Below are 21064 nucleotides of genomic sequence, written 5' to 3' on the forward strand. Positions count from 1 at the left end.
CCTTTTTTTTTTTTTTTTTTTTGGCTGGAGCTGGAAAAAACAGAGGATAAAAGTCATTAAACAAAGTCACTAAGCTATCTGGTGTGAGCAGGCTGTATAGAAAAACCCTTTCTAAGGGCTGCTTTGTGTGGATGCATCCTGCAGCGGTTCTGGAAAGGCAGATGCTGTTGTCTTGGAAATTTCTGCTGGTTTTGCCTTTACTGCAATACATGGGCTGTTGGAGCTGTGCTTGAAAGATTCCCAGCTCCAAAAACTGGCAAGAGGCTAGTGAGCCTGTGAGAACAGTAAAGCTGTAAAGCTGTTCATTTCCCCAGACAAATATCCCTCTCTTCCCATAAGTACCCTGAAACACAAGAAAAATGTTCCTCAATTTTAATTTGTTTATTTCTTACTCTTTCAGCTTATTACAGTCAAATTGCAAAGAAGGATATCTATCTGAACAGTGGCTTGACCAGCACCAAGAACTATGGGAAGACCATCCTAACAAAGGTAGAAGAGTATCCTCATACATGTGTGCTGGTGATGTGTGCCATGGGATTGTGACAAGCTTCTGTGCTCTCTCAGGAAAGAGCTGCTGGCTTTCCATTTAAGTGAAATTTCTGCAGACAAGGATATAGATGATAAAACAAAAATCATCTTTTTTGTTGTAGCTGAGAAGGGGAGTCAGGACTGAATGGAACCGAAAATTGAATTCACTGTGGAACAGGAACAGAAACAGCTATTGTCTCATAGGAGCTATAGTTTCCTAGATATGAACAGACTTTCGATCTCTAAAGATGAACTTAAATATATTTTGTTTTGTTTTAACAAAAAATCCCCAAACAAAAAACAAAACTCTAACGAAACAAACCCTCCAACAGAACAAGCAGGCAAAGTAGGAGGTTTAGTTTGAGCCTTTTAATGAAATTCCTCCACCTGATTTTTGTGTATCCTGAGTAACTAGAGCAGAGAACAGTATAGTAGACAGGGCTTATTAGTGCTAATACTAAGCTTAATGTAAGTTGATGCTTCCTGGATTTTTTTCCATACTTTATGAAATAGTAAATGCACAAAGGCCTAAATATGTGCTTTGTCTCACTTGTAAAGACACCAGAGCAGTGCCTGTGTCTGCCTCTATTAAATCTTTCAAGATGGGCATATTTCGGTTTTGCTGACTTCTGCCAGCTTCTTTGCTGTGCTTTTCTGTAGTGTGATTATAATAGGAATTTATAATTGATGTGTGGGCTAAAACTTGGCACAGAAACTGTCAAGAAGATGGGGAAAAAAAGACACTGAAGCTTTGTGTTAGAGGGATGTTGACAGAGAGCTCTAGCAATAGCTGTTGCCATGCTATTTGCATTTGTTCAATCTCCAGACTGGAGTTCTGCCTTGTATTACAAAGGAGGTTGAGTTTTCTGTCTTCCCAGTGGCAAACTTAAGGCTTGGGATGATGGTTCACATTGGTTTCACAGGGAAAGTGCTGCATGGTGTCTACTTTGGTTAAAAGAAAAAAAACAAAACCAAAACAACCTTCTTAAGACTCTTCTCCAAATGAGGCCCAGTGAAGCACAGGAGGGATGCCTGGGCAGCTCTCCCGTCTCTGGCTCCCACATTAGCCATGCTTAGAGATGGACCAGGGCAGCTCAGGGCAGCATTTGGTCCTTCCCATGCCCACACAGCAGCTGCAGCCACAGTTCCTCTCCAGAACTGCTCGGTCTCCTTGTGCTTATCTTTATTTCTGTGTGAGTTAATTTGTGGTTGTCACCTTGTGAGGTTGACACCATCTGCTGGGGAAGGCGCCGTGGGAGGTGTGCAGCGAGCAGAGCCGGTTTGGGATCCTCGGCACAGGCACAGGCACGAGCGTGTCTTGCATAAATGATGGAAATCCATCCCTGTTGGGCCACAACTGTAGGTGTCTTTCCTAGAAATCATGCAGTAGCAGAGTTTATTCACCACTCCTAATGTCATCGTCCATTTAGAAGAAATAATTCTAATGGCAAGATGTGTTAAACAAGAGATTGACTAATCACAGTAGCTGGTGTTTGTTTGGATTGGGTTTTGTTTTAACTTTTTATGCCTTCCAGCTGTATAGAAGCAAATTTTCATATTTAAGCATCTGCATTGCCTTGAAAACTAGTTGGAATTGGTATTCTAGGACAGCATTTTGCCTTTAACAGTAATTTCATGTTTAAATCTATTTTATTTACCTTCATTTCTCCACTTCTAAAACCAGAAAAATGTTCATAAGATATTCCCTACCATGTTGGTGTATCTTAATATTGCTGATGGCCTAGAATTAGCTGGGATCTTCTGTCCCTTACCAGTCAGACTAATTTTTTCCATTTCTTTTTCATGTTCAAAAAAGGAGGCTGACCTGGTTACAACACATGAACTCGGACATAACTTTGGAGCAGAGCATGATCCTGACAGTCTGCCAGAGTGTGCCCCCACTGAAGACCAGGGTGGGAAATACGTCATGTATCCTATTGCTGTCAGTGGGGATCATGAAAATAACAAGGTATGGTTGTTCAGTTTTGCATCAACACAAGAATTTCTGCTATGGTTAGTGACCCTTTGCATGGCAAATCTATTTAGTTAATGATTCCTGTAGTTTGAAACCACCAGAATGTAATGGATTAGCCATAAGAAAACATTTGCATGCAGTCGGGTTCTCTGCAAGATAAGCTCATCTTTGGAATCTGGGTTTCACTGGAGTTAATAGCATGTCAAGGTGCAATTTAATTAGTTGTTTGTAATTAACTGTGGCCATATGCTGCTACAAGCAAGTCCCAGCAAGAGTCAAATCCAGGACCTTCAGTACCACACAGAGTTGGTGTGGTCCTTAGCTGCTGTTGGAGAGGGACTGGCAGGTGCCATAGCCGTGGTGGAAGCTTGCCCTGGCAGTGTGGAGTTGGCATTGTGCCTGTTCTACAGCTGAGAAACCCAGATTAGCAGAGATGGTTGGCCTGCAGTCTGCTCTGACCTGTGGCTGTGCCCAGCCTCTCTGCCCAGAGGCAGCACAGTCTGTGCCTCTTGCTGCAGCTTCACATCCCATCCTGGGGCTGCTGGAGCCGTGGGAGAGCTGGAGTTGTCTGTGATCCAGACTGTGTGGAGGAGTCCCTGCAGTGTGTTGCAGTGTCTGTTACTGACCCAACTGTTACTTTTCTTAGAATTTTTCCAGGGTATCAAACTGACAGTATAGAGGGAATAACTGCTTTCTGGGATGCCAGAGCTCAGAGGCATAGGGAAGCTTTGGCTGTCTTAGATGGCAGAGGTTGACAGAAAAGTACACTCAGTGCTGCTTTTTTCCACTGTGACTCTCCAGATGTTCTCAAGCTGCAGCAAAAAATCCATCCATAGGACCATAGAGGTCAAGGCCCAGGAGTGCTTCAAAGAGCGCAACAACAAAGTGTGTGGGAACTCCAGAGTGGATGAAGGGGAGGAATGTGATCCTGGCCTCTTGTACCAACTGGCTGATCCCTGCTGCTCTGCAGACTGTAAACTGAAAGATGGTGCCAAGTGCAGGTAAGGGGAAATGAGCTGCAGCTTTTCTTTATGCAGGAGAGAATGTTGGGCTGGGCTGAAAACTCCTAAAGTCACCTGCAGAGTCACAGGCCTCTTTCCTGGCTTTAAGGCTGAATGTGTGAGCTAACAACAGTGAAAGATTTCATGAAAGGCTTTTGTGTGCATACATTAATTTTTATAGCATTCTGTTTTCCTGAGAAGTGTCAAGAGCCACAAGCCTGAAAATTAATATTGTGATGTCATTGTTATTACTACCATTATTATTAGGCAAACTTAGGCAATAAGAAAGCATTAGAAATTTCCTGTGCACACTTTTTGTGCAAATACAAGTTTTGTTTGTGTTGAAAGGTGGCTTTTTACACTGGTACATACTGGCAATTCAAGACTGCTGCAAAATGTGTTTGAGCAGATAACACAGTGTCTACACTAAATGGCTCTTCTTTCTATTGTTGTTTTTTGGGGTGTTCATGGCCTTGTGGCAATGCAATGTCCAATTTATTTTTTTTTTTCATAGTTCAGCTCTACACCACGTAACATTAGAGAGCTTGTGCAATTCCTGTTGTTTAGCAAGAAAATCCATCATTTTTAATGAGTGTTTTTTTACTAAAGGTCTTCTTGTGTTTGGTGAGAATAATGAAACTATGCAGAATACAAAGTAGGAAACCTTCAGGACAAACAGAAGGGGTAGAAATGTTTGGGGAAGCAAATAGTGAACTTGTCCTAAGTTGCATGGCAGGTTACAAGAGGACGATCCAAGTGCCTTGAATAAACACGAAGGTCCCTCTCTTGTCTCTCAGTATATTTTACTTTCTATGTGATTTGACCTGCAGTACCTGAAGAGTGAGTAGAAAGGTGGTTGTGGTATGAAGCAGAGAGGACAAGGGTTGAATCAATGAGTCAGAAGTAGCTTTTTATTTCCTAAACATTTTTTCTCCAGCTTTGCCACACTTGAACTTTTGGTTAATATTTGTTTCTTTCATTTTGATCTTTCCCCAGTGACCGGAACAGTCCTTGCTGTAAAGGCTGCCAGTTTGAAAGTGCACAAAAGAAATGCCAGGAAGCCATAAATGCCACTTGTAAAGGAGAGTCTTTTTGCACTGGTAGGATGTGGATCTGTCTCCTATATGTCAGCTAGCCAAGTGCTCCAGGCTCAGTGTCCTGTTCAGCCCACTTTCAGTGTAGTGCCCTTTAGTCATCCGGTACATGTAATTTTAGAGACCAGTTAAGCATCACAATAGGATCCTATAAGGAGTTTCATTGTAGTTCAAGAGTCACTTTGTGATTTATTGCCCTAAGAACATAAAAAAGGTTGATTTTTTTTTTTTTTAATTTTTTTCTTTCCCTTATTAAAAAAAAAAAAAAATCTAAACAGAATGTAGTGTCACTAGGAGGGGACAAGAACGAATTATGCCATAGAAAGGGTGGAATTACTGTAACTCCGCTTTACTTCCCCATTTGTTTCCTTCCTCCTCATAGTCTTGGAGGCTGGGAGTCAAGTCAGAGTGTGTGCTTTGCCGAGGGGGGCTCCTGGGTCTGCACCTGCTGCTTGGTTGCCAGTGCCACAATGCTCAGGCTGTTGAAAGCCTCCAGAGCTTCTGCTGCCTCTCAGAGCAGCTGGTATGCAGCCTGCGGTTGAAAGCCAAGAACAAGCTATTGGGGTTTTCCTGGGATAAGTCTATATTTCTGTTATTTTCCTTATTTCTTCTGCACACTTAGGTTCTCTGTCCTTTGCTCTAACACAGTCCTCCCACTCTGCTGATTCCATCTGCAGGGAACAGCAGCGAGTGTCCCCCTCCAGGGAATGCTCCGGATGACACCGTGTGCGTGGACATGGGCAAGTGCAAGGATGGGGAGTGTGTCCCTTTCTGTGAGAGGGAGAAGAACCTGCGCTCGTGTGCTTGCAATGGTGAGTGACAGACCAAACTGAAACAGGACTGGGACTGAGATTTGTGTTTCATCTCTGCTCCTGGGAGAGTGCCAGCTTCACTGTGGGCTGGCCTCTTGGAGGGCTGAGTTTGTGGTTTCTGGAACAGTTTAAACTGTTGGGTTTTGTCAGCTGTTCTCTGTTTAAAAAGGGAATGTGAATGTCTTCTGGTTGTTTGGGTTGAAGACATTAAGATGGACTTAGGGTCTGACACTCCAGCTAAAGAAGAGAACACTCTCCTACCTTCCAGCTTTACCACAGGTGGACAAGAAGGGATTGTTAGGAGATTCCAACCAATCTCTGGATCCAGCATTTGGCAGAGTAGTGGTCTCCAGCAAGGGGTTAAAGAAAGATTTCAAAGATATTAAAGTGCCTTAAGAATATTAGAATCCCCAGCTTCATTCCCCTGCTGACCTGCCTGCCAAGTACTTCTGTCAGTGACTTTTCCTGCTCCTTTGCTGTCCATATTACCTCTAAATGTGGGAAAGCAGCTGGTAGTAGGATGAAAACTTCACAGGGGCAACAAAAGGAACAGTGAGCCCCATTGTTTTGAGATGGAGGGCACAGCCAATGAGACAGGTGCTTAGAGGACTCTGAGCCCAAGAAGTATTTAAAATTGTCTTTTTGGATGGACTTGGAACCTCTTCGTTGGCCTGTAGATTCATGCAGTGTTGGGGTATCAGCTTGGAGAACTTGGTCCCACTGTACCTCTTATTAAGTTGCACAGGGCATGTGATTGAGTTTTAGGCTTGACAGAGTGCCCAAAATTGGGCAGCTTGGTTCTGCTTTCCCTGTGGGGAAGCTGGTCAGGGTTGTACTCAGCCAGGATACGAGTGGGGTTGTGGCTTGCAGGTGACACTTTGTGCTTGGAAGGAATGAGTTTGCTGCTTTATTTCAGAAACAGATAATTCCTGCAAGGTGTGCTGCCGGGACGAGCAGGACAGGTGCACGCCGTACGTGGATGCCAACGACCAGTTCCTGTTCCTGCGCAAGGGGAAGCCTTGCACCGTGGGGTTCTGCGACACAAATGTAAGTGTGCCAGCTCTGCTCTGCTGGGCAGGATGACTGCTAGGGAAGAGAAGCCAAAGCTGGTGCAGGGTAATGGGTTTTAAGTACCTCTTCATGGGGTAAATATTAAAGGGTGTTGGAGGGTGTTGGAGTCTGCAGAGACCCATGCAAGAGGAAGCTGTTACCTTCTGGAGCTGCTCATTACCCTCTCTGCTGCTCCCCACAGCTCAGCCAGCTGGCACCCTGCACAAAGGAGGGGAACTGAGCACTCCTGTAAGCTTGGTTGGGTTTGCAGTGCTTGCCTTTCCAGTTGTTCCCGTTAGCCCAATTAATTTTTATTCCAATAATTCAGGTCAGGGAACAATCACATGAAAATCCAGCCAGCGGTATCTGAAAGGGACAGTGAGCCTGTGGTAGGGAGACTGGTGGGTTGCGGGCACTCAGTGGCCTATTCCATGGTACAGCTGCACAGACACATGCAGACCCCAGTGACTGGAGCTAAACTGGGTGTCAGCAGAAGTGAATTTGGGAGGGCATGCCCCAGTCCTGCTGGCAGAACTGGAAGACCAACGTTCTACTGTGTTAAACCAGCACAGCCAGATCTGGGAGTGAGTTTGACTGTAACCTTGGGCTCCTGAGAGCTGAAGCCTTCTTTGTGGATAATGGGAACTGTTTAAATCTCTCCAGAAACATCAGTTTTATGTCCGCTAACATGGGCCAAAGGTGGAATGGATTTTGCACGTTTCAAACTTAAAACTTGATCTGATTCAGACCACAATCGAACTGAAACTGGCCTGATAAAAATAAAGGCAGTAAAAATGGATTTCTGCTATTGGGCATGAGTGTAATTCTGTATTCAGAATGTAAGTGAACTCATGCTGTGTCTGTAGTTCTCATTTCATTACTATCATTGTACCTTCCTCTCCAAGAAGGCAGTACTTAATCTTGGGTAGCACAAGATTATTTTGTTACTTTTGCAGGGCAAATGTGAGAAGCAAGTACAGGATGTGATTGAACGATTTTGGGATTTCATAGACCAACTCAGCATCAATACTTTTGGTAAGACACATAACCATATCCTCTGGGGACTTTTGAGTTCATGGCATGAACCTCTAAAGTCTTTGGGGGAGTTAGCTGCCTGGATTTGTTCCCCTGTGTGCAAGGGTAGCTAGTAGCTGTGCTTGTGATATATCAAAGTATATTTTTGCCTGCAGTTTGACACTACTTACCTCACCTTTTAAAGCAGAATGGATGGGGGATTGTTTTGCATTTTTGTACTCCATTTTTTTCTAGGCATCTTCCAAGCTTGTGAAAGGGATGATAGCTTCTTGTCTGAATACTAAGAACTAGGTCAATTAGAGAAAAGGAAATAAGGCAGTCTCTTTAGAAGTCAGCGTGATTCAGCAGGGTATAAAGTGGGCCTCTCAGTGGGATTTAAATGTCAACAGACCAGGAGGGGAACACTTCCTTTCTCTGTCATTTAAGAAAACCAGAGGTCACACACTTCAAGCTGTGCCTTTGCTGAGTCACTCCCTGTGACTGAGTGGGCCTCCTTGGTCTCAATCCCAACTGTGCAACCCAAGCAGGTGTCACCTCACCCCAGGTGTCACCCCCAGGGTCTTGCTCTGTGTTACTGGCACCACACAAAACTCGTGGTTAAGCTGGTGTTGTGTCATGAGCCCTAATTGTGTGTGCTCATGGCACCACTGTGACTGCACAGTGCAATTACCTGAGCTGCAGCTTTCAATCTCAAGTGTCAGGCACAAAAAATTGTTTCTGAGGTAACTGATAAAGCTATTTAGCCTGCTTGGATAGAGGCAGTTTTTGAATCTTTGACATTTAAATATTTTGTTTGTGGATGCAGGTAGAGATCATATGGCTGTTACATCAGAATTTGGTAATGGACTCGCAGTGTGTCTTGGATAAGTGAGAGGGGCAGCTTGGTTGGCTCAGTATAGGCTGTTCTAAAATAACCTATATTCAATACTACAGCCTCACAGCATTTCTCTTCAGAGAACAGAGAAAAAAATTTTATTGCTAATATACTGAATACAATTTTCTAAAATTGTGTAATTTTATCTTTGTCTACTCCAAAGCAGGCAGCCTGTGCTTCTCTGAGCAATTCTGAGGCTTCACTTGCCTGAGCAGTGGCTGCAGAAGGGGGGCATAGATGTGTGTGTTGAAATGAAACAGTATTTGGTTGGTAACTGAACTGGTTTCACAGGGAAGTTCCTAGCAGATAATATCGTGGGCTCTGTGCTTGTCTTCTCCTTACTGTTTTGGATTCCTCTCAGCATCCTTGTGCACTGTGTGGTGAGTAAGCTGTCTTTGAGATGACTGCTCTGTTGGATTTTGCTGTGAGAACACCCTTCATATGTGAAATAGCAGATGGCTGTGGGAGAAAACGATGGGAAGCTTTTAGCAAACCCTGGGGGGAAATCCAGCATATGTAAGGCTTACTGCTCCTTCAGCAGGCAAAACTCTTGCTAAACTCTGCCAAGCCCTGGCAGACCCAGTGCTCTCATGACTATTCCCTGGAGCCTTTCCCAATCTTTCCCAGGCAGATTTTCTTTCTCTCTCTATCCAAGTATCATTTTGGTATTTTTATCATTAAAACAAAGTCTTCTAAAGCCCTGTGAAGAAATGATACCCACATTTTGAGAGGAGACCCAGAGTGGGAAGTGATCTTAGTTATCTTGGGTGGATGGGTAAAGAGAGTCTGCGAGCTCATGGCCACTGGGAGAGTGGACATGTGGTGTGCTGCTGACAGCAGTGTGGGCTTAGAGCAAAGAGGTGCTATGCCCACAAGCACTCCTGGGATGAATGGGAAGTAGGAGAAGGGAAAAGAGCTACACGAAGTGCTATGTCCTTGCAGGAAAAAGGAGACTTTGCCATAGGGAAATTAACTTTCTTATTTTGTTGTTTTTCAATAGGACAAGAAACTGGACAAGCAGTATGAGGAAAACACGAAGTCTCTGTTTTGCCCCAGTGTAAGTTACTGTCTAAGTCTGAATTGGCAGAATGCTGTCCCATGTGTATTGGAAAACCTGGACCTCAGGTGTCTGCAGAATATTTACCAAAAGAGTAGTAACAGAGAGCCTGAGAGCCCCATGCTGCAGAGGGGTGAATCCATGTGAAAGGAAGCTGGTTTCTGAAAAAACCTCTGTTCACTCCTACCAAGCACTGCAGTGTGGCAGGGTAAAAGCTGGGCCTTGTTGGCAGAGCTCCTGTGGTGCAGCAGAGAGGGACAGGAAGCCCCTCTGCTGTGCAGAGCACAGCTTCACCTATGCCCCTCAGCACAGCACACTTGGTAGAACCAGCCATGGGCTGCTTGTTCCCAGCCAAGTGCAGTCACTGAAGCATAAGGCTCAAAAATCTCTGCAAAATGCAGTGTCTTTACTGCAGGATGGCTGTTGGCAAGAGTTGGCTTCTAGCAGCCAGATGTACTACAGCCTTCCAGTTGCTCAAGAGGCCCATCAGTGGCACTTCTCATCTTGCAGATACTGAGCTGGGAGAAGAGCAAAAAAGTGCCAAGGTAAATTTTGATTACAGTCCAGCACAAGGCACATTGTGACACAGAGTTTTGGGTATCCTTTCATGTGCTTTGATAGTCCAGTTTCTATTAAGAACTGAAATACTCAGTTAAGGAAATGTTCTGTAAGGGCACGGCAGGAAAAAACCTTGCAGAACTCTTCCTTGTACAACCATTGGAGGAAGCATACTGAAGTCAGAGACCACTGAGGCAGAGTGTCTCTGTCATCTACTGTGGGTAGAACTGAGGGTGATCTTAGTACCCCATAGCTGTGCTATGACAAAAGTTAGTGCTTCTAATACTAGTTAGTATCTTAGTGCTTCTTACCTGCATTCAATTGAAAAAATTCCAGAGACAGGAGAGAGAGCACAGGTATAGCCAATGGTCTCCTTGCATCAGCAAGTTTAGCAAACAGATTTTGTGTCTTTTGAATCTGCTGAAGATGGAGCAGTTGGGAAATGGTAGCAGGTAAACATCTCATCCTTCCCAGTATTAGTATTTGCCAAGGTCCCTGGGGATTTTTTTATGCCTAGAGATCTCTGGATATTTTCCAAATCATGCTGAACTAGAAGCAGATATTAGTGCACTTGAACTTAATCTGGGTTGCAGAATTTGGTTGTGATGACACTCACCCCTGCAGTCTTTGAGCCTATTTTCAGTGCAGCTTCTTGTACATGAAATCATGAACTTTCCAAGTTGTAGGACTGAAATAAGCCATACCTTGGACTGTATCCCTGCACTGAGCTCTGTGTCATGTGGCTTGATCCTGCATTTACAGTCCTAGGCTTTGCCAAAGCAGTTTGGGCTCCAGGAAGGAAGGACAAAGTCATCAGCTCTTCCCAGTGAGGCTGTCAGCTGTGGTGTTTATACAGAGGAGGAAGAAGCAGAGGCAGGGTGGCCTTTCTCCTTTTAGGGAGTGGCACGGAGGACATGGTAGCTAAGCTGTTCTAACAGGAGTGCAGCTGCTCCTCTGAAGGTGCCTCCTCCCTTTGAAAAATGGTGCAGGAAACAAAGCCAGGACTAGATGCTGGTGGCTTTTGCCTGCAGTGACGCGGCCCCTTGTCTTGCAGAACGTGGAGATGCTGAGCAGCCTGGACTCGGCCTCGGTGCGCATCATCAAGCCGTTCCCCGCGGCGCAGGCGGCCAGCCGGCACCAGCCGCTGCAGCCGCTGACGGCCGCGCCCGCCGCGCCCCCGGCGCCCAAGCAGGAGCACCAGAGGATGGACACCATCCAGGAGGACCCCAGCACCGACTCGCACATCGACGAGGACGCCTTCGACAAGGACCCTTTCCCAAACAGCAGCTCGGCCGCCAAATCTTTCGAGGACTTGACAGAGCATCCTGTCATTAGGAGTGAGAAAGCTTCATCCTTCAAACTGCAGCGCCAGAACCGCGTGGACAGCAAAGAAACAGAGTGCTAGTGTCCTGCTGCCTGCTAAATGTGTGACTCGTGGCGGCAAAACAAGGATCTGAAACCATTTCATTTCTAGAAATATAAATGTATGTACATATATTTTTGTGAGGGAGTGGGAGAATAAGGAAGTGACCTACTGCAGATGCTGGTCATGTGTATGACCTTCCTTAAACTACATTTATAAGCATTATATCTTTTAAAAAGGAAAATCCAAACTAGAACTGGCTTGTTTTTGAAGCTTTTTGGATTTGTTTTCTATTTCCTTGACCTTTAACATTTCCTTCAACCTGTGGTGCAAAACCAAATATCCTGATGGATATTGGATTGTGTATATCAGCCTTTTTTTATAATTTAATATTTTGTAGTCTGACAGCACTGATAGACAAAATTACGGGGCTTTTAAAACCAAAATGAACACTGCAGTATGTCCCATAATAGAGTAGATAATTTAGCAATTTAAGGTACATGTAACCAAAAGCCTAAGCAAATGCCTTGAGAACAGGGAGAAACGAAACAGATAAAAATACAGTCTCACAGCATTCACTGAAATGCATAATCAGTATCAAGAAACTTAAGATGCCCAGCTTCTGTATAGATAAAAGGATCACAGAGGCTGTTAAAGTGTATAAGGTGCATGAGAAATGCTCCTCTAGCATGAAACTCCTGCCTCAGTGATGAGGCTGTCTTGTCTTGGTGGCTTCTGTTGGGAGCTTCCCACTCTGCACTAAGGTTTGTGTGTCCCAGGGGTTGGAGAAAAAAGTGTAAAGGAAGAAATAATTTATGCAGATGACACTTTAAACTGCTGTTTACAACAGTTTTGGTGCAGAAATGTTTCTCCAAATGCTATTTTAAAATAGTTAATGTTCAAATTGCTGAGCTCAGTTTTCCATGGTCTCTGTGGCCTTTTGGAAGCTCCTATGGCATGAATGACGGGAAAAAAAAAATCACTCCATTGCAGGGGAGACATTTGTTTAAAAACAATTGTGAATTTAGTAAAGAAATAAAGCTTTGTTAAAACTTGCAAGGTAAGTATAAGGAGGAGATTTTGTGAATACAGATTCTCACACAGGTAGTAAAACTTCTTAAAAGCTGGTAATGGAATGGTGTCTTCTGTACACCTGGAGGTCTGTCAGGTGAGCTGGGACTGGCACAAGAGCATTGTTTTAGCTTAGTAGCAGTGGAGTCACAGAGCAACTGTCCTGGTAGTACAGCAGCATCATTCTGCAGCTGTTTTCTCCCACAATAATCTATTGATAAAACTGACAGAACGTGGCCAAGGGCAGAACCATTTAACTGTTACAAGCCTGGACTCAGCCATAGGGAAGCAGAGCTGCAGTGAGCCTGTGTTGTTAAATGTGAGGGAAAGGAAACTGAACCTGTGCTGCAAGGTTGTGTGAGTGCTCCCTCTCCTCCACACCCAAGGATACTTGTTACACTAGTACTTGAATGTGTGCCTTATGGTAGTCCTATCTGACTAGCTATTATGTTTTATATGCTGGTTTTGAACTTTGTTTGGGGTTGTTTGTTTTTGTTCGGGTTTTCTGATCAGTGCAAAGTACATGTATGAGGAGTTAATTTAATTCCCAACAAAATAAAAGCTTTTTATATTAAAAAAAAAATCAGTTAAACAAGAGCTGCTTCTATATGCAGTCCTTTTCTAAAAGATCTCCATGCTTTGGTTGTCAAAGCCTGGGTTAAAAGTCTGGCATGCAGCCAGGCAGGAGCCAGGATTTCTGACTGCTTCTTTCTGAGCTTGAATGCTACACAGGCCAGCCCTGGACTATCCGTGGTGTGGGCTGCCTACTTCCTGCTGCTCTTGTCATGTGTCCTGCAGATTATCATCAGTTGAGATGGTAACATTAAATGCCTGAGGGATGGGGGTGTGCTCAAATGCATGTTCAGGTACCAAATTTGTGAGTACATGTTCTCAGCACAAAGGTCCTTACACATGCCAGGTGAAAACCATGCAGTGGCAGGTGCTTGGGAGCATGAAAAAGGATTTGGAGCAGGCCTTGGAAATCACTGAGTCCATCCCCCAGCCTGAGCTGTATTCCAGAAACTGAAAGCAGTACTTGTATTGTTTGTTCCTAACATCTAAGGCAGGAAGATCCACAGCTTCCCACTGGGAAGCCTGTTTGCTGTTCAGCCAGTCTTTACTGTAAGCATTCATTAGGAAAAGGATAGTCCAGTTTAATACTCATAAATATTTATATATGAAACTCGCTTCTGCTCTGGCTCCAGGCACATGAAAAATACTTATGCTCCAGTTCATAACACTGTTACATAGTAGATGACAGGTCTTGGCCAGCTTGTCTTAATTATTTTATGAAGCAAAGGCAGTCTAATGGCACTAATAGTGCAGGACAGCATGAGAGCCTCTGTCACCCCCTACATAATAAGCACACCTGTTCCATGTCAACATAACTGTTAACACAGCCCAGAATTATGGAAGGGTTATAGCTGCAGTGATACGCTATTTCATTTTTATGCACAGTTAGTTGTATCTTCATTTTTGCTGCTATCTCACTTGCCAGACATTCATTTCCCAAACCATTTTTTTCCATACTGGTTGAATTTCATCTAGGTTACAGGCAATGGCTTTTTTTCTTGGTAAAGGTAGTTTTGTAGTTAGTCTTCTCTTAGCCAAAACCTGCATAGTCTGCAGTACTTACAGATTACATGAGCTGTAAAATAATTTTAACAACTCACTTTAAAGGTCTTAAATTGATGGCAAATGACATACAGTGCAGCTTTGTCAGCAGAGATGCAGGCCTTTGCTACTAGTTTCTCCAAGCTTCTATATCCACCAGTTTTATACTGCCCAAAAACATGCACTGGTCTGAAACCTGTGCCTATACTGAAGAGCTGGGTATAAAGATACTGGTGCCAGAGTAAGTTACATTTTAAAAGCCTTTCTCTAAACTATTCTCTATCACTACCAAAGCCAAAGCAGAACTTAGGGAACTGCTGTTCCTGCTGTATTACATCCAAATAAATTAATTCAGACTGACACTAATGGCTCTTGACAAACTCCACACTGCTGCCTCTTACAAGCTCCTCTGTGTTTAAAGCAATAATTGTAGTGCAGTCCTCAAAGCTCAGCAAGGCCAGGAACTGCTCAGAGCAGCCTCTATCTCTTGGCAACAGAGCAGATGAGACTCATTTTTCTCTGAATCCTCCAAGGAAAGAGCTACTCATCCCCACAGCTATCCCAGCAACAGCAACAAGCAAAACCACCCCAGGACACCCCGAGTGGTCTCACCTTTATTCCCCCACAGACCAAGAGAAGGGGACAGAGAAGAGCATTGCTGGGGACTCCCACACAGTTTGCAGCACGTTCTGGATAACGGGCTGGCTCTGTCTGGTGTGGCTGCCCCAGCTCCACCTGCAGGGATGTCACAGCAGACTGGCCTCAGGGTTCGTGTGGTCCACATCACGCCAATAAGGAAGCAGTGAAGGAAGAGCAGACAGTTTGTTCTCCAGGCGTGACCAAAGCTGAGCTGCTAGAAAGCTGTTGCCTTTTGCTGATAAATGCAGGCCATCAGACAAATAGGAAGAGAAATCCTACAAGGGAGGTTAAAACCATGTATTAGTGTATTTGCTAGCTGCAAAGAGACAGTCTTTAGTAATTCTTCAAAGCCAGCTGGTAAACTGTTTTTATTTTTCCCTGTTTATATTAAAATATTAAGAGAATATTCTGATGGCCAAAATCCCTGCTATTCATCAGTAAAAGATCATGGGATTAAGTGGTGCTATCAAAAGCCAACAGTCTATTGCATTGGGGAGGGCAGGGGAGAGAAAAGCTTCAGGGTCCAAACTAGAGTTACCTGCTCAAAGGAAAAGTCTGCAGTCTCCCATGGATGGGTTTGGGTATTTGGTCAGAAGCATCAGCAACACCCTCGTGCAGAAAGATCTGACTCTGAAATTAGCCCAACACTGCACACTGAGTTCGACAAGAAACCTCCAGAGGCCTCTTCCAACCTAAACTATTCCATGACTCAAGTCCAAGGAAAAGGCTATTTAGACATAATGTATTCAGGGGCTATTTGCTAACTAAGTACCATGGCCAGACTGTATAAAGCTTTTTTTCTCATTGCCAATGATAAAGCAGTCTGGATTTTTTTTCCCTTCCTAAAGTGTAATTTGGATGTATTTTGTATCATTTCAGTGATAATGCAGCACCACTGTTCCTCTGTGCTAAATGATGCACTTCACAATCTGTGACAGTTCTAAATATTTCTGATTTCATCCTACCTGATCCTTCTGCATCAGTGTCCAGAGGTCAAGCACATCCGTGCTGCATTCCCTGGCGACCTGCACGCAGGCCTGGGCGTACTGCCCGGTGGTGCCATTGCAGCGGTTCAGCTTCTCACCTGCCAAGCAGACACAAAGACACCATCCAGCCACTGCCACCGATGCAGCGTCATTGCTGGGGCACACACCATGTGTATCAGGTGTTAAACCAGCAGACATAACCAAGCACAAACTAAATCCAAAGAACAGCAATGTAAGTGGCTGGAAGCTACAGCCTGTGTGGTCTTTTTCAGGGCTTTATTTCTGAGTCACTTGAAAATGTCTCTTTTGAAGAAATGCATCAGGTTGAGAGAAAAGCAACAGCCAACAAGCAGACAGTATAACTGCTGCCCCCAGCTCTCACCTTCTGTTAAGCTTCAGGTGAAAGCAGTGCTTAAGATTTAAAACTCTTCATACACCTGCTAAGGTAGGTAAAACAGTTAAGTAAATGGAAATCTATTTACACATTTCCTTCTGCTTTTTGTCCAATTCCACATGCAGCTGCACCTTGCAGTAACCTCCTTGCTACTTTTTGCACCTGGATGAATGTTCCTGTGAACATCACCATCCTCCAGCTTCCCATCTCTCCTTTGCTCTGATATATATATATATATGACAAAACTAGAAATAGGCAGAAAATTTCTCCTTGATACTGGAGGGCAGATGGTCTGATATTGCTGCTTATTGTGCCCACAATCCTTCATTTGTGGTCCATGGTCTGAGATCACCCATTCCTAAACAGTACTCTCTTTTAGACAGATGCTGGCAGATCCAATGCTGTAAATTCAGGTTTCCTCCATCCCTACCCCATAAAAAGGACAGTTTTAAAAGGAAACTGGATTCACATTACAAGTGTTCCTTGACAGCTGGGAGCCAGATAAACAGCATTCGAAGTGTGCTCACATGACAGATCAAAGCCTCCTAATGCAACATCATACAATCATGTTGTCTAATTTAATGCAGTTTAAACTTAAGGTTATAGTCAAAGTTTTACTACTTTGATTGAAAACATGACTCAGGATATGCAACACCACCTAAATAATAGAAAACTGTGCCACAAAGGTACCAGCTCTGTATTTACCTGACCTAACTCAAGTTTCTTATAAAATGTGCAAGAACTAGAAAAGGTGTCCCAAACAGAAAAGAGAACATGCTCTCAGGAGGTATAAACTGCCACGGCTGGAGTCAGTGGGATTATGGCAATTTCCACAAACTCAGTAAGACAAAGTAAATGCTGCTATTATGTCTCTAATTTTAGAGTTAGTTAAACAACATAATGGGAAATCATTTAACTACCTTTTTATTCTTTTTCAGGCACTTTTATTAGCATCCTTAGAATATTATATTCTCCGATATTAGTTTCTTTTAACTTTAAAATAAACCTGGCTGGGATATTATTGCTTATCCAAACAGATGTGAAATCTGCTGTACCTAGTAAAAAATCTTCTAAGGCCCACAATGCCAACATTTCTTCCATTATTTGTATTATTCTGGAAACTGCTGGGACACGATGGAATCTGCCTAGGACACATTGACAAATACCAATGTTCTTATAGGGCAGCCGCTTCTGTCAGCTCTATGCATTAACAGATCAATCAGCACTTTGGAAAGCATGTTTGTTATTACTTGCTAGTTACTCCATGAGCATATCCACAAGTTGTTTAGCAGAACAGCAGCCCTCTTGCAACAAGTCAGAGAACATGACTGCAATATGGCACACACACAAAGGAAATCACCTCACAACCTCTGATCTGTCACAATGGTAAAATGCAGAAATTCCACCCATCCTCATCATTCCTTTACCTTTGGCAAGACATGCCTTTTCCCAAGCTGATTCCTGAAGAGGTGGTGGTGTTATCAAAATAATCCTGTCTGCAGTAATGTCCACTGACTTCAGGTACTGCACCATGCTCTTCAGGTTGGCAGTGTACTCCTCCAAAGGAACGTGTTGTTTGGGGTTCAGCTCTGTGAGGGGTGGAGCACATCATCAGTGGGGCTGAGCTCCCTGTAGGTTTCTTACACAGCATAACAGGACTCTTACACACTATGGCCATGGACACTCATTTCCAGCATGCTGTTCCCCTCAACCACAGATCTGGGAGGTGTGGTAGGAAAATTCTGTTCCTCAATGCCCAAGGCAGACAAATCAAGAGTTTAAAGACAGCATTTCCAACTAAAGTAAATAAGGCTCAGGGATAAAAAAAAAAAAAAACGAACAAAAAACCAACAGTTGGGTTTTTTTTATGATGCCTTTTTTGGGTTTTTTTTATGATGCCTTTTTTACAACTTCATATCTTAGTATCACCTCAAACCTTGCCTGAACCAAAATCCAAGATTTCCAATATTATTGGATGCAGACAAAATTTTGGGAAGTCCCATGGACATACAGTCAGTACTTCCTTCATGCACTGATGTTACCATTTTGATTAGACTTTGCACTCTGCTATGCTTATCTGAACGAGAACCCAAATGCTACCTTCCCCCAGCCTGAGAACAATCTGCCAAGAACTCATCATCCTCCTTTAAAGACAGAAAAAACAGCTAGATACCCAACTCCAATTTTAGGCAACTGCTACAAAGTCTTGAGCACCCTGAAATTTATTTTTCTAGTATTAAATCTTGGTGATAGGGAGAGAAATGGAAGGCACGACACGGGTCAAATGCAAATGAAATGACTGAAAACAAACCTCTGTATAAATAAGAGCAATCAGTTCCTGACAAGTAGCAGGAAAAGCCTATTCTGAAATGTTCTGCCTGCTCTGCTAAACTGTAATCTTAAGGAAACAGGTCATAGAAAAAAAAGACAGAAAGCAAGCTACCATACCTTTCAAAGCACTATCATTAGCTCCAAAGAAAATGGTAACTGCAACAATACTGTCAGCATTAGTATTTTCAGGGATCAGTCTTGGAAGAATCAATTTAGCCCATCTGGTGTTGTACCCCGAAATCCCACGGTTCAAAACATCACATTTTCTGAAATGGAGACACATATCAAAAAGAACATCTCTCCTCTGTCCACCAAAACAAGTCTTGGGAAGCTTTGAGCCATTCTGTCAGGCTACCTGCCTCCATCCCTTTCACATGAGATGTCACATGAGCTTTCAATAGCATCATGCTTTGAAAGAGCACACACAGAGGCTGCACATCCAGAATTTACCTGTTACTTTCATCATGGAACTGGAACAACAATCCTGACAATCACTAAGAAATTTTTAATTTCCACTCAAGCTTTGAATAGAAACACCCAATGAGTATTTCCACCAGCCCTGGGCATGCTGCCCAGAAGGTAGTTCCACTTCACTAAATAAATAAATGTCAATAAATAAACATGCATTAAATATTAACCACTGTTAGTTTTCATTTAGAAAAGCTGCATGAGTTTCTGCAAGCTAGAGATTACTTTTGCAATGCAAGCTCTTACCTGACCAGTCTCTCAGCAAGGTATGCCCCCCAGCCGTTTTCCTGGAAGGAGTACTGAAAACAAGGAAAATGGTGAGATCCTCACTGGAAGAACTTGTCCCCCAGAGCTCAGCCCCACCACTGGCACCTTCCCACCTCAAAAGCTTTAGTGCATGACTCTGGCACTGCTGCTGCAGCGTTTCCTCCCTCCCTGCCCTGTCCCTCTGAAGTCAAACAGCCCTGGTTTTACCCAGGCACACCACTGGCATCTGAGGTGACACAGGGCTGGTACCTCTGGAGGGACACACCCCATGGACCCTTCAAAACACAAACTGCTGCTGGACATTTTGGCCAGTGAGGGTTTGCTATGTCTGTCTGTAGTATTTTTCTACTTTATTTCTAAGATCCTCTCATTCTGGAGAGGACCTCTCAAAAATCCTCTCTCTTTAATGGAGTTAGGATGGTTTTAGAGGTTCAGTTGATGGACAGTAGTTTACTCATACTATACAATCTGAACTACTAAATTAAATGTACTGGAAAGGTCATTTAAGCTGTTTAGTCTAACTAGATATGTGCCTTCATTATTTTAATTTTCTTAAATAGAGGATCAAATTTTTCCCTCCTGTTCTTAACAGGAACAGTTAAGAACTAACTCCAACCTCTTCCAGAAGTACAAAACGAATTCCTTCTCCTTATTCCCACTGCTGCACCATCCTACCTGCTACAATTCTGCACAGTGAGACGGCTTAAAAACCCATCTCCCATTAAAGATGGATTTGGTCTCTGGTTAGTTACTCTTCCATCAGAGCAGCTCCACCACAACCCCATGCAACAGAAGGCAAGGACCCAAAAATCGACGCTAATAAGCTGGTGCAGCCTCAGAGATGTTCAGCGGGCTGTGCTCCAGTCAATGGAGCTGTCTCCGGGCTGGGAGCCGGACACAGCAGCTGGGATGCACCGGGCACAGTGCGAGGTGTCTGCGGACGGCACGGGCAGCACGCAGGAAAATGCCCCCGACACCGGAACATCCCCAGCCACACCTTCACCCTCGCGCCTCTAACACAGTCTCCTCAAGGACTGTGTGGAGCGGCTCCAGCTCGCACGGAGGCCCGCAGGCCCCAGGCACGGCCTCACGGCGGGTCTGCCCGGGCCCACGGGCGCGCTCCCGCGGCGGCCGCCGGCCCGCCCCTTTCCCGCAGCTCGCCCCGGAGCTGCCGGGCCGCGGGCCCGGTACGAGGAGCCGGGCTGGCCAGGCAGCTCCGCACGGGAATTGCGGGGCCAGGCGGGCACTACCTCAGTGATGGAGTCTCCGAAGAGCAGCAGGCGAGGCCAGCGCAGGAGCCGCCCGCGGGCTCCCGCCTCCGCCAGCGCCATGGCCGCGGCCGGACATCCGCCGGGAGCGGCGGCGGGAGCGGCCGCTCTTCCCCTGCAGCGGCGAACGGGGCGGGCTCCGCAAGGCCCCGCTTACAAACGGGGGTCAGCTTCCAGCCCCACGCACGCTTTTATCGTCTCTTTCAAAGGCTCGGTGCTGCAGATGCGCGGGGAGGGCGCCACCCCTCACACATGGTGGCTGGAAGCGCTATCAACAGAACGCGCGCAATTTCATGGTTTTTATTTGTTTCAAAGACACTTCCTTCCGAAGAAAATGCAACTACCTCATTTAAAAGACTTCATACTGTTTAGCTTGCTAACGACACAGTTTGGGGAGGAAAGTGTCGCTAATTTTGCTAATACACTAATTCTGCTAATACTACTACTACTAGGATCATAGGGTGCCAGAGAAGGAAAGAAGCATGTACAAGACCTTTTGTGGAAAACTCAGGTTCTGTGGACACTATTCAGCATGACAGTGTTAGGCAACAACCACAGCCACCTCAGAGCATCAAGCACACTGTATTTGTAATTCTGCTCTGTGTCCTGCAGTGCCTGATACTCCGTGTCCCTTTTCCCAGGCCAGGGTGGTCACTGACTTGGGGCAGATGAGGCTGTC

At 44.6% G+C, this 21064-nt stretch overlaps 2 protein-coding genes across 3 annotated transcripts in view; one reads left to right on the plus strand and one right to left on the minus strand.

The window, feature by feature from the left end:
* Window positions 1–14394, plus strand: part of ADAM17 (ADAM metallopeptidase domain 17) — a 36067-nt gene extending 21673 nt beyond the window's left edge. Inside the window, exons 10-19 of the mRNA XM_056488521.1 lie at window positions 401–489; window positions 2345–2497; window positions 3305–3504; window positions 4501–4604; window positions 5276–5410; window positions 6327–6457; window positions 7417–7495; window positions 8661–8749; window positions 9370–9426; window positions 11039–14394. Coding sequence (XP_056344496.1) covers window positions 401–489; window positions 2345–2497; window positions 3305–3504; window positions 4501–4604; window positions 5276–5410; window positions 6327–6457; window positions 7417–7495; window positions 8661–8749; window positions 9370–9426; window positions 11039–11389 — 1388 coding nt within the window. The 3' untranslated portion in view covers window positions 11390–14394. The remainder of the gene's footprint in view (window positions 1–400; window positions 490–2344; window positions 2498–3304; window positions 3505–4500; window positions 4605–5275; window positions 5411–6326; window positions 6458–7416; window positions 7496–8660; window positions 8750–9369; window positions 9427–11038) is intronic.
* Window positions 23–20658, minus strand: IAH1 (isoamyl acetate hydrolyzing esterase 1 (putative)). Of its 2 annotated transcripts, XR_008840202.1 has the most exons (7): window positions 20368–20585; window positions 19097–19149; window positions 18500–18648; window positions 17479–17640; window positions 15637–15755; window positions 14645–14946; window positions 23–1900 (listed from the first exon to the last, which is right to left on the minus strand). XR_008840202.1 is itself a non-coding variant. In XM_056488522.1 (6 exons), exons 1-6 carry the CDS (start codon window positions 20446–20448, stop codon window positions 14779–14781), a joined length of 732 nt encoding a protein of 243 aa, XP_056344497.1. In that variant the 5' UTR covers window positions 20449–20658; the 3' UTR covers window positions 14631–14778. The 2 variants fall into 2 exon arrangements, 1 of the variants encoding a protein (XP_056344497.1); XM_056488522.1 differs by lacking the exon at window positions 23–1900 and having other exon boundaries at window positions 14631–14946; window positions 20368–20658.
* Between the last annotated feature and the right edge of the window lie 406 nt (window positions 20659–21064).

The sequence above is a fragment of the Oenanthe melanoleuca genome, chromosome 3 (assembly GCF_029582105.1).
Source record: "Oenanthe melanoleuca isolate GR-GAL-2019-014 chromosome 3, OMel1.0, whole genome shotgun sequence".
NCBI lineage: Eukaryota > Metazoa > Chordata > Aves > Passeriformes > Muscicapidae > Oenanthe > Oenanthe melanoleuca.

Coding starts and splice junctions, on each gene's coding strand:
- IAH1 (XM_056488522.1), bottom strand. CDS start 20,448: ATGGCGCTGGCGGAGGCGGGAGCCCGCGGGCGGCTCCTGCGCTGGCCT. Junction 18,649..19,096: donor CTTGCTGAGAGACTGGTCAG/GTAAGAGCTTGC, acceptor TCTCCATTTCAG/AAAATGTGATGTTTTGAACC. Junction 15,756..17,478: donor AAAGGCATGTCTTGCCAAAG/GTAAAGGAATGA, acceptor TCTGCTTGGCAG/GTGAGAAGCTGAACCGCTGC.